This window comes from Crassostrea angulata, chromosome 7, assembly GCF_025612915.1.
Source record: "Crassostrea angulata isolate pt1a10 chromosome 7, ASM2561291v2, whole genome shotgun sequence".
Classification (NCBI taxonomy): Eukaryota; Metazoa; Mollusca; class Bivalvia; order Ostreida; family Ostreidae; genus Magallana; species Magallana angulata.
Window position 1 is genome coordinate 59,329,026 of NC_069117.1, and position 13,775 is coordinate 59,342,800.

The 13,775-nt window shown below is 35.1% G+C and overlaps 2 protein-coding genes across 5 annotated transcripts in view; one reads left to right on the top strand and one right to left on the bottom strand.

Moving 5' to 3' along the window:
- LOC128155377 (uncharacterized) overlaps positions 1-4,991 on the bottom strand; it is a 29,072-nt gene extending 24,081 nt beyond the window's left edge. Inside the window, exon 1 of the mRNA XM_052817065.1 lies at positions 4,976-4,991. The gene's annotated coding sequence lies outside the window, so the exon portion shown is untranslated. The remainder of the gene's footprint in view (positions 1-4,975) is intronic.
- Positions 1-13,775, top strand: part of LOC128155376 (calcium uptake protein 3, mitochondrial-like) — a 39,767-nt gene that overhangs the window by 19,645 nt on the left and 6,347 nt on the right. Inside the window, exons 5-8 of one of the 4 annotated variants that reach the window (XM_052817060.1) lie at positions 5,422-5,504; positions 9,607-9,687; positions 11,280-11,339; positions 12,445-12,533. In XM_052817060.1, the coding sequence (XP_052673020.1) occupies positions 5,422-5,504; positions 9,607-9,687; positions 11,280-11,339; positions 12,445-12,533 (313 nt within the window). The remainder of the gene's footprint in view (positions 1-5,421; positions 5,505-9,606; positions 9,688-11,279; positions 11,340-12,444; positions 12,534-13,775) is intronic. The other 3 variants (XM_052817061.1, XM_052817062.1, XM_052817063.1) reach the window with 3 other exon arrangements.

A 13,775-nucleotide genomic window follows, 5' to 3' on the forward strand; every position in this document is an offset into this window, starting at 1 on the left:
TGATGATGATGATGATGATGATGATGATGATGATGATGATGATGATGATGATGATCGCAAGTTTATAGATGTATGATGTTTATGATGATGTTAGGGTACTTGTTGAAGTCTATTTAGTCTGTGGCTGTAGTAGTATGATGATGATGATGATGGTGATGATGATGATGATGATGATGATGATGATGTTTATGACAGTTGTAAGATACTTGTAGACTTCTACCCATTAACTAATCTTAACCTAATCTGTGGCTGTAGTATGATGATGATGGTGATGATGATGATGTTTATGACAGTTGTAAGATACTTGTAGACTTCTACCCATTAACTAATCTTAACCTAGTCTGTGGCTATGTGATGATGATGTCAGGAACTGGTCAGTGACTCAGAGGGACAGCTGCTGGACTGTCCTTAACCCAGGACAAAGGTCAACTGACCAGCCCAGGAATGTAGGGCAACAGATGGAGGAAGGCTGTGGGGTGGTCAGGCATTCTGCCCAGTACACAGGTACAACAACAGGTGTAGAGTGACTCTCAGCAGACAGTGTAAATGATGCCACTAGGGTTTGATGAAGCCTTTTTTGCTCAAGATTGCCAGACAGTGTAAAAGGGATCAAACTACTAGTCTTAGCAAATTCAAAGCTGTTGGGTAAAGTTGGGTAAATAGCTGTAACTCAGAGGTTGTTGACTGGCCTATAAAATTGTTACATTACTTATGTTGACCTCTTAATAAAAGTTTTCACAAAAGGACAAGGGATGCATTGTGATATATATAGCGATGACAGCCTGGAATATCCAGACCTTGAATATCCAAGCATTGAATACTTTCCTGCTATTTAAAGCTATGAACGTTTACTGAAAGTAAAGAATTATACTGAACGACAATTATCTTTTAAATTACACATTTAAAGGGACTTTGACAAGATTTCAGGTGATAATTTTATATTTCATTTTTTATTCTAAAATGGTTTACTTGTCCATTTTGAATGAATGACCAAAATATGAATGAAGTCAAGTTTCAAGCAAGATACAGAAGTAAGAATTCAATGTTTTTGTAAACAAAGCTATATATAAATAATGTATAGTAAAGAAATTACCATTTCTTTAACAAAATGACTCTCGACAGACAAGATTAACTGATTCAATGTGTTCATAAATGATATTATCAACAAAAGAAACACCATTTGATTCAAACTTATGAGAAAAAACACATGTTAACAAGAATAAGTAATAGCTTTCCAAAAAGCTTGCCTGACTAAACAAAATTATTCAATGGAAGCATGCATGTATCAATTAGGCTATCTTATCAGTTATGAATTTTAATTTTCGCTACTGATCATAAATTTATAAATGGAACGTGCAAATTTAAGATGGAATGTCAGTCTTTTTTTTCAATCTAGAACATGTACATATATACTAGTATCACTTGAAATTCAATTATTTTATTAATTAATTTTTTTAAGGAATAATAGAATCATTCATTATTATGAGTGTGGGATAGTGAAATTCCACCGAGGGGACAAGATTCACAGTCTAGGACGAGGCTTTGCTGAGTCCTAGACCATTAATCTTGGCCCCGAGGTGGAATCTCACCATCCCACACGAGCATATAATGAATGATTATTTTTCTCGCATTATATTACCTTAAAAAATGATGTTTGACAACTTTCTGTTATGACGTTCAAAAGATTACTTTCGAATTATCCCTCCAGGTGCTTTAAATAGTGCAAGTCAAAATGAGAGCATACGACAGTTTTTTAATTAAAAATATGATAAATTGTAATTAATTTAGCAACACAATTACTAAATGAATAATCTCAATACACCATTTTGCATTTTCCTACAGCAGAGGTTTGTTTACATTTCAAAACGGCGTAGTAATACACAGTGTAAGACAGAAAAATCTCACACTGCTGTCTCACACCGGACAAACCGATCTCACACCAGACAAACCTATCTCACACCAGTGATAATGCGAGAATGTACACATATCATATAAGTGCATGTAAGCTTGAAAGCTGGAGATTAAATAGGGATTTTAAAAAAAAATTGTATTTGTTATATTAAGATGCAAAATCAACTGAAAGGCGTTTTTAAAAGTTTCCAACTATATGAAATATGAAAGGGTATACAAACACGTTTTGTTTTTGAATGTGTGTGGGGCAGCTTCATCAAAATCATCTTGACAAGCAATTAAAAAAGGGTGAATTCTCAAATTCATGGAAAACAAAAACCCTAACTGTAACTTCAATTCCTTACTTGCAGTTTCATTTATTACATGCTCCTACAAAAGTGGAAAAGGGGGGGGGGGCAAATCCATGATATTTTAATTTATTATATAAAAGTTAAGAAAAGTGTCTGCTGTAAAGAAAGTGTGGAGGGGAGAGCAATCCGTCCAAGAATCTCGATATTTGACTTTCAAATTTTGAGGAAGTATTAACAATAAGCATATTAACCATTCTAGAAATTAAAAATAGATTGATATTGATAAAATTAAAAAATTTTGAGCTAAAATCATGTTTAAGTCCCTTTAAATAGATTAACTGCATTCTTTGTATGATCAATAAGGTCAAATATTCGTCCAGAAATTCCTACCCATTTGTCAATGTATGTTATAAAAAGAACACATTTTTTCTTCCTTAAATATTTGTGTGTCTAATTATAATCAATCAATCATTTTTTCTTAATAGATCAGAAAGCACAAAAGCAGACAAAGTATATTATGCTTGATAGATAAATAAATTACACGGATTGTCGCTTTTACATTAAGGATTAAGCCAAAAGTATTTGAAATGCCAGTATTATTTAAACAAAATGCTCCTATAATAAAGGATTTAGAAATAAGACAACTTCAGAACAATTCTTGTAATGTTGAAATAACGGGGAGAGAAAACTCTTCTTTGAAAATGCGAGTTTGATTAGTATTCTCAAATAAGACTATGAAGTTTCTCTAAAATTGACTACCAGATAAAAATTCAGCATCTAAATGAACCAGACATCGGTGCTAAGGAAACATGCATCTGTTAACCAAACTTGTGTCTAAATTCAAATGTTAAAAGGGCGATTGCTTTGATGTGGGGCAATGGCTATATATATAGAAAGGGCTCAGGAAATCTGGATGAGCATTCAAATGCTTTTTACGTAAGAATTTATTCACCCAGTCAACTAAAAATAGTGCAGGGGGAGAAAGGGTGGGGAAGGGGAGGAGAAAGCAGATTGATATCTCTGCAGGAAGCTGCAAGAATAGAGCTGCATGGAGAATAATGAGGAATGTAAGAATCATCGTCTTTCTCGTTAAGTGAAAACGGCTTACAGAAACGGGGTTTAAACCAGCCTTGATTGGTGTCTAATTGTGAGCAGGGACTATTGACTTGGATTTTCTGGCTGTTTTTGAGCGATGACTCACGACCAGGCCCTCTGATGATACAAGAATACTTATCTCTGTCAAACCGTCATTTATCCTTTTAATATTAAAGCCTTGTAGGACACTTGTTGGCCAGAATCCAAAATTTACATATTTGAGCTGGAATTTCCTTTCGATTTGGATTTCATTAATGCTTCTATTTAATCAGACATGAACTAACTTTGTAGTCTTCATTACAAATTACAAACTAATATAAGTATAGAACACACACACCTAAAAATAACAAGGTTACAAATAAAGTCTTTTCAAAATATTTGATGAAAATGAGAGTTTCATCAGATCTAATTTTAACAGATCTTAAAAATTTGGAGTAAACAAGGTTATCACACAGGACAGGCTGTAACACCTTTGTTGTATTGAATCAATTAGGTCTAGATTGTCACGTTGGGAATTTTTATGAATGAAATATTCCCAGAGATGATGACATTGAGGATAGCATCGGTGAGGTGTGGATTACAGCCGTTATCATACTAACTGTTACACCTGTGGGGAGACCTGTTGCTACCTGTCGGGGGAGCCACTGACCCGGTCCAGTAGAGGGCCTGTGATCGCAGGGCTTATGTCATCACTGAAAGGAACAAGGCTTATCTACCCAACTCCACGGGTCAATGACACACACACCCAGGCAGAAACTCTTAATTGCTAATTAGTTGCACACAATTAATTTCTACAACGATGCTCCAATTTCCCACTGTCATGAATGGTAGTTTTTGGTAGAGTCATGAATGGATGATATTATCGTTGGGAGGTTAAACACTTAGTGCAATGACAGAATTGTTCCAAACTTGACTTTATAGGTTGATGCTGACAAGGCATTATACCAAAGAGACAATAAACCAGATTGTTGCAGCGAGGCTGTGACTGCTGACACGCCCCCCTCAACGCTCTCAATCAGAGAGGACACCGACAGACAGGTTTTTGGGTACAGCTTTGACAATGAGTGCTCTGACTGGGTCAAGGTGAAAAAGGGAGAATTCAAGAGTCTATCTGCAATTACCATTGTTGTATAATGGCTTCTTCAGGCATAGAGCTCTGTGGAAAACCTGGTGTACACAAATTGTCAAAATGCTGAAACATGAAGTGAATAAAGATAAGAAGTGTTGAATCAGCTTATCAAGGGTACATCTGATACCTGACGATGTTTGTGTTTTGAGAACAGAGATTCTGACAGTTGGGGCTTCATGGGCACTAGTTAATAGGCTAAATAGATCCCTTAATAGCAACAAGCCGCTTTCTTAGGCTGATGTAAGGGTAGTTTATCTGGAAAGAGGCAGGTGCTGCTGAATCTCCTCAATAACAGAGTCGAATCTTGCTCAAAAGGTCACGAAATGTACTCACAAATAACTCTAAAGTGTAGAGTCTTACGTAACCCAGACATTTCACCTCCTTGACTTATTAAGGTGAACTAGTTTTTTTTACGTATGGTTAATGCACCAGACATGAGGCGAGGGTCAAGGTTCGTTCTAACATCTTACTGGAAATATGAAGTGTTCTGAATTAATGAAATGATTGAACAAGCAGTAGATGAAATTTACACACGATGATGACGAGTTACCTGTTTGTTGTGATGGACAGCATATCTTGTCACTGCACACAGCTGTTGTACACCTTCAGGTGTTACCTACATGTCTCAGCGCTATAAATAGATCTAAGGAAAGTCCATGATATATTAACAAAGATAAGGCATAATACCTGTACTGTATTAAATCTTCGGTGTTGTGTAATTTGTACGCAGGAAGTATTTACATTTATGTACAAATTACACAACACCGAATCCACACGAAAAATACATGTGATCCCGAAATTTGTTGACCAAAAAAAAAAATGCACAGCCAAGGTCTATTAATCAAATAAGTAGAATTTCACAAAGAATTGCATATTTTGGTTTATACATGTATTTAAGTAAACACCTGCAAAAGCTTGCTTAATGTCATTGCCCTAGACATTGACTGTTACAGAAAAAGCGTTTAAATGTCATGAATTTTTTCCCCTCTTTTTCAGAGTCCAAGTCGGGTTTCCGGATAGCTTTTAATATGTTCGATACTGACGGGAACCAGATCGTGGATAAAAAAGAGTTTCTGGTGGTACGTATAATTAGAAGGTGGCTGGCTGTGTATTGGTATCTCCCCTATCAAATGAGTCGAGTCAGACTTATCTGTGGTTCCAGAAAAAAAATCTTAAAAGCCTGTATCTTAATGTTTCCAGTGAATCTCCCCTGATTTTTGGTTGAGTAAAGGCGGAGTCCATTCACAAAATGTAATATTGTAACAGTTTTTAACCATGTACAGTTTTTTGCTCTCTCCCTGATTTACTGCAGAGTCTCAGACCGACAGAATCTAGTTTATCTTGCCGATTCATCTTGCGTTTTGGGGATCTTTGGGCTCATGGCATGTTGGGTAGTGATGAGAGGATGAAAATCTCATTCATAATGCATGCATGAAACCAAGGACAGTCTAAAAAAACCACTTCTCCAAAACATGCAGAAAATCTTCAACATGCCCAAGGTTTTTTACGTTATTTTTTATCTTTTGGTAAAATGTAACCGAATTACTTCAGTTGAATCTTAGAACAAACCCAAACATTTATCACAAAAAGCGATTTGCAGAAAGTTCAGACATCATAGAGCAGCATCAAAGAGCAAAAGCAGCAGGCTCCCTCATTAACAATGTCTGTTGTACAATGTTTAATCAAAAGCAAACAGGAATGACTAAACTTTAACCAGAAAATGCTTTGTATTCAATCTTTCTGAATAAGCATTATGATTTAATTCAGTTTATGAATGATACATACACAGTGAGAGCAGAATTAAATGGGGCTTCCAAACTCTGTATCAAGATACAGGGGGAGGGTTATGTGACCCTGGAATTGCATCAGGTTTATAGAGATATAACCTGACAAATTTAGAACGAGCTAGGTGTGATGAGATTGTTGACCAGTAGTGCTGTATGACTGAGATATATACCATGATGAATTCATAAACTGTATCAATCGCTCTGATCTTAATTGATGTAGACAGTATTATAAGGGGTGTCATAAGATCATCTGTTGAAATAAAGTACCTGTTGATTTGATATCTTGTATACTTAAGCATTATATCAAACGTTTGTCGTTTGACTATTTGAATTCTACTTCCTGTTTAGCTGCGATACCACGGACACCATTAAATGATTATATATAAATGAATGATTTCATTGATACACATAGATACCGGTATATGAAGTATGTAGGTCAGAACTTCTTTTGGCTACCTGTATGTTCTGGAATACCAGTAATTTGTTATCATAATTTTGGAGTTTCAATTTGAGTTCATTCTTCCATTTAGAACTTTTTGACATAGATCTTCAGTTTCTCTCACAGACTGACAGAATCCTGAATCCTGACAGCATGAGACAGACCAGATTACTTGTAATAGTTTTTAGAAGTATGCAAGTTTCTGAAGTTGAGAGAGAGAGTAGAGAGAGAGAAAAAGAGTTTTAGAAAATATGCAAGTATCAGCAGTTTGTAGACTCTTCAGTGGTCTAGATTGACTAATTGCCCCGGTCTCTACCTTTCATGTACCGGACTCTGTAGATATAGAACCAGAAAGGAAAATGGAATTCAAATAAATTAGGGTCTAACTTTCTGTAGGAAAAGCATATTTGATCCTTTGTTTAAATAATTTGATGATCAAATATTGATAAATGGATTGACTAATACAAAGCAAGTCTACATACTGGCTGTCCACAAACAATGGGTTCCCTTTGGAAAAAAGACATGTAATCTTTGTGAGTCAACATGACCAAGTGCTACTGTAAACGATGGAGACAATCAGTTCTCTGGAGTGATCCACCGGCTGATCAGGCCAGAATGAGTGTTATTTGTCTGGGTGGGCTGAGAGAGAGAGAGAGAGAGAGAGAGAGAGAGAGAGAGCGCACACACACCCTGGCCCACTCTAACTTACTTGTCTGGAGAAGGAGGGAGGGAGAGAAGAGAGGAAAGGGATAAAAAGCACCTGCTTTGCCAATGGGAAGGAAGGGGGGGGGGGAGGAAAGAGAATATAAGTCTACATACATTCTAAATATATTCTGCTGGGTATATGGATTATGCAATCAATTTTCTTTATCAATGAAGGTCTCTGCTATTGAGTGAGCTAGCGCTGGAATTTGGCTGTGTGTGTGAGAGCTCTTGGAGCAGTGTGACATTGTACCTAGGTATATAGATCTGGCCGCCGTGCAACACTCCTTAAGCAATTCAAAGCCCGCCTGTTTTACCCCACTTAGAGTATAGGGTGTGAAACTTCAACGTTTCTCTTTATTGTCAGATTTGTCTATATGAATTGTTTATGACCTGAAAAGAAGCTGCTTCATAAATGTGTACAAAGAAATCGGGTATTTAAAACATCCCCTGAATCACTCGGAGTTATGATTTATAAACAGTGGAATGTTCTCACAAAGGGAAGAGGATAAATAAAAAAAGTGTAATAAGACAAGATTCTTTTGAAAAATATTAATCTGAGATCAATATTTATCAAATGTTAGATACATATTTGCAATTTTTAAAATCATTGAAAACCCCCTTTGAAAAATAAATGAGATTTTGTGATAGATTTTTACAATACGTATATTTGATCCGTGTTGATTTATGAGTGTTCTAGACTCCGGGTAACCAAAGTTTTGCTTGAAATGTTAACTTTCACTTTTTATCAATGAATCCTGGCTGTGTTTTGTTCCCAGAGGTAGAACCCCAAAGCTTTCAGCCAGCCAGTATAAATTACTTACGCTTGTTGACACAGTCATCTATTGTCGCCTTCTCTGATACCTTCAGGGGTCAAATATTGAATTTGCTATCTCTGCAGAAATTTTTATAATACTCTTGATGCCTACCTTTTCTTTGATGTTGGATATTTATTTAACAGATCACACAAAAAATCTTGTCGCAGAGATAAGACAGAGAAAGCAGAAGTTGTAGTTTTACTGTTTAATTAAAAATGGACCACCTTACTGTGATCAAAGAGAGATAACTCTGATTTGTACATGGCTTTTAATATTTTCTTAAAATTTCATGCAGTTTGCTTCTCTAATGCAGAATAATTTTTAATTGATAGTTTATTTGATGGGATGAATTATAAATTGTCTGATTGTTGTGAACATCTTGCATTCTGTGACTTCTCCCATTCTATCCTGTAAATTTTGTTTTGTTTCCCAAAATTGCATCATGTTTCACTTTTGACCAAATTTTCATCCCTTCAATACTTCTGCTACATGTAATTTTAAATGTTCAGTTAATTTTAACGGTTCAGATGTTTGCTTATTTGCAAGACTCAATTTTTAATTTTAGTTATTTTTATTTTTTTGATAGCTTTTTAATTTATATAAATTAGATTTTAAAGAATGTGAACAACTCATATCTTGCACAAATTAATATTGAATGTAAAATTGGTTACTATTAATATGAATTTAAAGAACCCTTGCTATATATCACAGGATGTATTTACGTGTATATCCCCTTTATTATATTCAATTAATAATGGGCTCTCAAGTAGCAACAAGATTATTGTACTATTACTGGTATGTAAATAAAGAATATGCACAATATTCAGACTCACAAGAGGGGAAAATTGTATAACTTAAAGGAGACAAACAAAAAAATTGGTGCATACATTCATGTATCACTATCTCTACGCATAATAAATACTGTAAGTTGTTTTATTTCCACAATGTTAAAATTTAACGATTTTTTAAAAGTACCAATCATGATGCAAAATGGCCCAATGATCAATAAAGCATTAACACATTTTTGAAAACTAATGATAGTACATGTATTCACAGTGGGTTTAATTTTGATAAATGATAAATCACTAACATAATTGAATTAAAACCATTGTGATTATAAATTGCGATATATTAATATATTACATACTTGCATATACATGTTTACATGTATGTAATTACAAACTTTACATAATTTTATCACAATGATGTAAAACTGTGAACTTATAATATGCGCAATTATTAAATATGCACAGTGTGTTAAAATCTTTCTATACATTCCTACATACCTTGTGTATTGTTGGCCTTCCCTTGTATTATCTGCCTGGGTGAGCACTCAGTATGAGTAACAGAGTAACCTCCCCTGATTTGATATATCGCCTGATCATATGTTGGTGAGCGGGATTTTATTTGTTTCTTTTTGTCATGTATTTTTCAGTTGGAATCCTTCTTCACTCTTCCCCCTCAGGAAAGGAAATTTGTTCCCAGAGAACAGAAAAAATTACAAGCCTTACTAAATGTAAACATTACATTTATCTAGTCTTATACAGCTTCACAAACTATATATACATGTATGTAGGCTAGCCTTGCCCAAGAACACACACATATATCTCATGAGCGGCAGCTATTCAGACGCATGCTTCAGTTTTGGGGATAATCATTTTAATATGCATGAAAAGTAACACTTAAAAAATGACTTGCCAGCATGCTTTAGTTATTTGATGATGGCCTGAGGGTGAGAGTGAATCCCCGGGGCAGGAGCTGAGGTAACCCCACCCTATATGTGCAGGGTCTTCTGGAAATATGTGACAGATTGATGGCTCAGCCCACAATGACCAAACTCAAAGTAGATTTGCTCAAAGATGATACTTTTGGCTAATGATATGTACTTTTGAAAAATTTTATATGTAGAATACAGGAGAAAAACTGTTGAGATTTCTGGGAAACAGAGCCTGGGTTCCTAGTAATGGGGAGTGGGTTCCTGTAATAATGATGTCTCCGGGTTGGTCTGAGATAAGATCAGACTTGTTCTACGTGCTGAGTCACGTCTGTCAGCGCTCCAGTAGACCCTGTACAGAAGATTTGGCTTGTGTACCCCCGCCTTAAACATGCATGACAAAATTATGTATACATGTACTAATATTTAGATAACTCACTCGTTGCTTCAAAGAGCAAAGAAGTTTTAAAAGTCTTATAATTTATTTATTGAGAAAATGAAACTTTATAGGATGAAGAATAAAATAATTTTGGGATTCCAGGAATATCAGTTCATTGAATTTGAAGTCAGAAGTACAGTAAAAATAAAAATTACTGCATATCTATAATGTATTTGTTATGATGCAACCTTGCATGATGCCAAATATATAGTAGCTATATTATGTATTATGGCTATTATGAAATATTACTGAGATATAATTAACGGACACACATAAAACTGTGTGAGTGTGTGATTTTGCTGACTGTTTGTTTGTTTTCCCCTTTTCCACCCCCAAACACCCCCACACATCTGTGTCACATGACACCCCCCACATTCTCTGTGTGTGTTTGTTTTGTGGTCACTGAACTTGTCTCCTAAAACACACTCCTCCAATAGGCTCAACATGCTTAAAAATTATCTGGAGATGTTTTGTAATCTGTATTTAGCCTTTACAAAGTATACACATTGCTTTTATAAATTGAATTTGTTTCTGATCAGCCTATTTTTGAGAAAAAATGAATAAACAACTTGAATAGCTTAGTTTGCATTGTCAATTTTTATTCTAAATATCTGGTGTTTACTTTTATTTTATCATTAAAATAGTTTTGTATTTTGATTTAAAATCCTTCATTTTTATGTGAACAAATTTTTTAATTAAAAAATTTAGACCTAAGATGTGAACTGGCTAAGATATTTTTCAAGATGTAATGGACACACAGACAAGAAGCCCCCCCCCCCCCCCCCCCAGCGCTTTAATCTCGCCATCCCTCCCTGTATCTTGGTGGTTGGCGGGGGGATACGTGGTTGTGTCCCCCGTTTGTCGCATGCCTCTCCAAGACCTTTCTGTCCCTGATAATCTTATTCATCCGAGACCTTTCTCCCTTTGATAATCTTGTTCAATCTGACTTTTCCAGCTTGAGAGTGTTTTCAGTAAGAAAGAAGATGCACCAAATAATGAAGACCCACTGAGCAAGGTTTGAGATTACTTCATTAGGTGGTGTATTCATGTGGACAAATTCTACTGCAGTGTTCTCAGAGTGTTTGTTATTAACAAATTTTACATTATTGACTGGTGAGATTCACTTCTGATGATATGGACCTAGCTATATGTATACAGTCACCTGTCAACCGTCAAACAGAATATAGAATAGTCAAATTTTAAATTGATACAATTTTTTTCAATTAATTTGCAATAATTTCAATTATTAGGTGAAAATCTGTCATTGGTCTGCATGCTTTAGTTCTAAAGAAATGAACAAAGATTCAAAGTTTATGACTCAAGTAAATAAAAATATCAAAATTGGAATTCATTTATCATATTTTTGTTGTTGAGTGATCAGGAATTCTTTAACTACATTATTTTGTTTTCCAAATTCCACACAAAAACTAAGTCATTCCTCACAGGAAAGGTGCAGTTTCCTTGGTTGATAGTGATGAGAGCTAAATTGAGATCTAAATTTTCAGTAAACTGAGATAGAACAGATTGTATCCTGAAAATGTCATTCAGTAATTTGAAAAGAAGCAGATTTCCTGACCACTCACAGTTTTTGACAAATCTCTGAAGAACACTGGATTTGGTGTATACTAATAGACTATTTGGTTCATAGATTTTAATTTACCAGTTTTATGATAGATAAATAATATAAGTTTAATGCTTCATGTTGAAATACATGGATTATTACCAGTATATGTCTTGGAAAAGTGCTGTTTTCTTTCTTTTTGTTTTGTTTGAATTTTTTATTTCTATATTTTTACATTCCAGACAAATTAACGAATATTTTATGAATTGATATAAAAATTTCTAACTTGTTTGTGTCTGGTTTTATGATTTGTTTTTGTAATGGTATTTCTGAATGGCTGTTTTATTACTTTAACATGCATCAGAACAGAATCATGCATTTTCTTCTTAAGATAATTTTCTCACTTAGGCATCTTTTTTATGAGGCAACATGAAAATTGTTTTAATGAATCTGTTATGGATATATTAAATCAATGTAAATTTAGAGCTTGTTTTGGTTATGAATTGAGTGGAGTGTGCACTGAGATGAAGTGGTCATCCATTACTTTGACTGTTTGTAGTCTGTGGAGCCGGTACAAGATACCACCTTGCTGGTTCATTTCTTTGGCTCAAAAGGCAGAGATGTTCTCAAATACGAAGATTTCCACAGGTAATGCTACACACTTCTGTGTTTTGGGAGAGGGGTATAAAAGCTTTGCTTGTTGCCCTATCCTACAATTAAAGAAATTATTAAAGATTTAAAAATTAATTAAAGATTAAAAATTCAACCTGTATGCACAGATTAGTAGTCCAACAAGAAAACATGCCATCATTTCCTTATCTCAACCCATTGGATGTGACAGAGAAAAAAAAAACCATATACCTTAAAATAAATATCTGAAAATTTAATGTGTCAATGAAATATTTTAAAAAGTTTACCTGTATGTTGTTATGTTGTCTTCACCTATCTTGTTTACAATTCTTATGAAATGCCAGCTTTCAGATTTTTACTGATAAATCAGATTTAAGAATTGGTTTTTGGGATTTATTTGAATTGATTGTTATCAGTGTATACACTGAGATGTTGTGACACACACTGAGATGTAGTGACACACACTGAGATGTAGTGACATACACTGAGATGTAGTGACACACACTGAGATGTAGTGACACACACTGAGATGTAGTGACACACACTGAGATGTAGTGACACACACTGATATGTAATGACACACACTGAGATGTAGTGACACACACTGAGATGTAGTGACACACACTGATATGTAATGACACACACTGAGATGTTTTGACACACACTTAGATGTAGTGACACACACTGAGATGTAGTGACACACACTTAGATGTAGTGACATACACTGAGATGTAGTGACACACACTTAGATGTAGTGACATACACTGAGATGTAGTGACACACACTGAGATGTAGTGACACACACTGAGATATTGTGACACACACTGAGATGTTGTGACACACACTGAGATGTTGTGACACACACTGAGATATTGTGACACACACTTAGATGTAGTGACACACACTGAGATGTAGTGACACACACTGAGATATTGTGACACACACTGAGATGTTGTGACACACACTGAGATGTAGTGACACACACTGAGATGTAGTGACACACACTGAGATGTTTTGACACACACTGAGATGTTTTGACACACACTGAGATGTTTTGACACACACTGAGATGTAGTGACACACACTTAGATGTAGTGACACACACTGAGATGTAGTGACATACACTAAGAGGTAGTGACACACACTGAGATGTTGTGACACACACTTAGATGATGTGACACACACTGAGATGTAGTGACACACACTGAGATGTTGTGACACACACTGAGATGTTGTGACACACACTGAGATGTAGTGACA